General features: G+C 37.9%; 1 protein-coding gene across 1 annotated transcript in view; it reads left to right on the top strand.

Moving 5' to 3' along the window:
* The window catches only part of abhd12 (abhydrolase domain containing 12, lysophospholipase), a 38,786-nt gene that overhangs the window by 26,407 nt on the left and 8,687 nt on the right, over window positions 1-3,692 (top strand). Inside the window, exons 4-7 of the mRNA XM_014023619.1 lie at window positions 802-952; window positions 1,874-1,919; window positions 3,198-3,330; window positions 3,579-3,616. Coding sequence (XP_013879073.1) covers window positions 802-952; window positions 1,874-1,919; window positions 3,198-3,330; window positions 3,579-3,616 — 368 coding nt within the window. The remainder of the gene's footprint in view (window positions 1-801; window positions 953-1,873; window positions 1,920-3,197; window positions 3,331-3,578; window positions 3,617-3,692) is intronic.

Raw genomic sequence — 3,692 nt, 5'->3', positions numbered from 1 at the left:
GACGTGGCAGTGGAAGGTGTCAAAGCAGTTTGGAGAGAAAAACAAAGTAAAGAACAAAAAAAAAACGATATTTGACTATTAAATTAGTCGTCGATTAATCATGGCAGCCCTAGTTCCAAATAATTTATTTAATTTAAGACATTGTTCTGTTGTGAACTATAAATATTCAGTCAGTAAATTACTGTATATTTACATATTCACAATAATTTTAGTATTACTTTACTTCATCTTTTTCCTATATTTCGCCCACTCAAGACCCTCCACCTATATTACAAAGTGCCAATCACAGATAGGACAAACTCCGCCCACACAGACAGGAAACTCTTCCTTTGTGCTGCAGAGACCACTGCTGGATGAGTTAGGGTTCAGTGTGTTGGGGATGACTCTCAGCTACTACCACACCAAACCATAGCTTATTATCTGTAAAACCAGCTGACTTCATTTGTCATTCCCAGTCATTTGTGTTGACTGAGGTCCATCAACCAGTTTGAATTGGACTGACTCCAAAAGTTCATCAGATATCCATCCAATGATTACTGAGTGTCATTAAATTCTGTTGAGTGAGCCTAAGTATAGCACACACTCTGCCCACAGCTAACTGCTCTGTCAGCCAGGCCCAGATGCTGAACAGCCACATATTTTCTGTGGTTTCCTGTGATTTAGAGAGCCAGCGTTAGAGTTGTCTCTTTTCTGATTGTTTTTGTTGTGCTGGTCTTTCGTGTTGGAGGTGTCATGTGTTTCAGTCAGAATTAAACCCAGACTACACGCCACAGTGACCCAGGTCACGTCTCTGTGTTGCAGGCACACGGTTCCAGCTCAGATGTGGAGAGCAGCTCAGGGGAAAGATGGTGACTGGTACGACTCCACCTTTGTCTCCTCCCACCCAGTCATACTGTATCTGCATGGAAACGCAGGGACCAGAGGAGGAGACCACAGGGTTCAGCTGTACAAAGTGAGAGCTGTAACTGATACGTTATCAGGTCAAGATAAAAAAAAAACAATCATTGATCAGCTCAGAAATAATCAAGGTTGTTGATGTTGTTGAATAAGGAGGTTTTTGTTTAATTTAATATTATTTGAAACTTATTTACTTGAATATTTCTTTAGGAACTCTGATGCAGGACCAGAATTTGCTTTTGTCTGGACCTCAGCAGCATCTTTTATAAGCTCAGATATTTATTAGGAATTTAAAATTAACTTTTCAACTGTGATCGAGGTTATAAATGAGCTCTGGGACTTTTATTATAAAGTCTAATACTATTTAAGGAACTGTATATCTTAATGCAAGCAGTTTTTAAATTAAAAAAGTATTTTTTAAAATGTTTTTATGAATAATGATGCTTTTAAGACCTTAGAAAGTTTCATTAAAGTTTAAAAGAAGTAATATTTTTCTTCTGCTAAAAATCCTTTTTCCAGGTTTTGAATTAATTTTTTGCAGGTTTGTTTTACTTCTTAACCATCATAAACGTTTTCATTTTGTTTAGAGCCAGAAACTTTTTTTAAAGGATTTAAAGCTTTTATTTATTCAAAAAATGATCATTTTAAAGTTGATTTTCTTTCTCAGGAAATGTTATCAGGACTTCTTGTTATTTTGTCATAAAAATTTCAAGTTCAGTTTTAGGAACTGAAGAGTTTTTTTTTATATTTAGCTTCACATTTAGATTAGATGTTTAAATTGCAAACATTTTTTACAGATAATTTGATTTTTTTTTTGATAAAAAATCAAGTCTGACTCTATAATTAATAAATTTTAACAAATTTTATTTTTAAAACCAGAAGGAAATGGTTTATTGTGTCCATGTTTCTTGCTTTCATTTTCTGACTTCTGATTTGCTGAGAGGAACCACCTGACCTGTATCCTGTCTTCCTTCAGGTCCTCAGTTCATTGGGTTATCATGTGGTAACATTCGACTACAGAGGTGAGAACTTGTTTCAGATGATGGAAACGTAGACATTGATGCAGGGGTACTGTTACGTTAGGGTTTGGATCCATTCTAAACCATAGCTTAGGGCAGTGCTGGACACTTGGCACACGGCCTATACAAAAGTTATAGCACCAAATGTCCCAAATTCAAAAATCCTTCACGGCCGAACCAAACCTCCTAAATATCGGTGACCGGCATGGAAAAGTTATGCGGGCCAGGGGCATTATGTGGCCCCTACAGTTAGCCCGGTAGAAAATTTGGAACATTCCCAAATGTCCCAGTACCCCAAAATGACCACCAGGTGGAGCATCATAATTCCCAATTGTCCCAATTGGACATTTGGGTCTAATACCAAATTTAATCCCATGTGTCCCTGTTTGACAAATGTCCCAAAGGCCAAGGGAAGCTCCTCTGATGTCTGTGCGTCTCCGTGTACCAAGTGTCCCATGATTTTGGTTGCCAAGCGTCTGGAAGGTGTGGGGGATGCACAATAGGGTTGTGTATTGGCAAGAATTTGGTGATACGATACATATAACAGAGGGGTCACGATACGATATATCCCGATATATTGCGATACTGTAAACTAGGCGATATATTGCGATTTTTTTGTCCAAAAATTCTATTAAATAAAAACCTCTTACTGAAAAAAAAGCTAATGTTTACTTACAATGCTTACATTGTCTCCTACAATGCTAATGCTACTCTTACTCTCTGGCACTCAAGAGGTAGAGGAGCCAAATGGCTGGCTCACTGCTGCCAACTAGTGGTCAGAGGCTGAACATAAAAATGAACGGTTGGCAAGAAAGTTGACATTTTAAACCTTAATTAAAAATTGATACAGGGCTTTAGAATATCGATACAGTATCGGGAAATGAAATATCGCGATATTTCAGTGTGTCGATATTTTCTTACACCCGTAAAACACAAGTGTCCCATGTGTCTGTATATGACCCAATAATTGCAGTTTAATGTCCAAACAGTCTCAAAGCCTCTCCTGTACACTAAGTCACCGCAATGCTCTCCTCCAAAAAGCCAAAGTCCAAATATGGGACAAAATGACACCACCAATGCCAAATATCCCTTTAATTTTTTGAACAACTGGACTTTTATTCTGAAGTTGAGAAAAACGTAGAGCACTTCACTTATTTGTAGGTCATTTAGTTATTAGGAATGTTTGGAACAGGATGAAGGTCAGGGTAAAGCTACAGACACAAATGGAAGTTAACATAATGTCCTTATAAGAATATAAATACAAAATTGTTGTGTTTTTAGGTTGGGGAGATTCAAGCGGATCTCCTTCAGAGGGAGCGATGACGTCAGATGCTCTCTTCGTTTATGATTGGTTAAAACAGAGGATAGAAAAATCTTTGCCACTTTACGTCTGGGGTCACTCTCTGGGGACCGGGTAACACACACACACACACACACACACACACACACACACACACACACACACACACACAGAAAACACACGTGCTCAAAAAATTAACACAGAAAAACAGTTGACTTATTTGTCATCAGCATGTTTGTGTTTATTTTGTGTCAAACTGAAGCTAAAAGTTTCTTCAGAAGAATAAAACTTGTCTATTGGTCCTCACAAACACCTACAATCACCTCACTGACCTTTGAAGAAATAATGTTTCTATTTTACAGAGTTGCTACAAATATGGTGAGACGACTGTGTGACAGAGGTTAGAAAGAAACACACACACACACACACACACACACACACACACACACACACACACACACACACACACACACACA

Source organism: Austrofundulus limnaeus, unplaced genomic scaffold (assembly GCF_001266775.1).
Source record: "Austrofundulus limnaeus strain Quisiro unplaced genomic scaffold, Austrofundulus_limnaeus-1.0 Scaffold380, whole genome shotgun sequence".
NCBI lineage: Eukaryota > Metazoa > Chordata > Actinopteri > Cyprinodontiformes > Rivulidae > Austrofundulus > Austrofundulus limnaeus.
The sequence above is the reverse complement of the archived record's forward strand: the minus strand, read 5'-3'. Positions and strand labels throughout refer to the sequence as shown.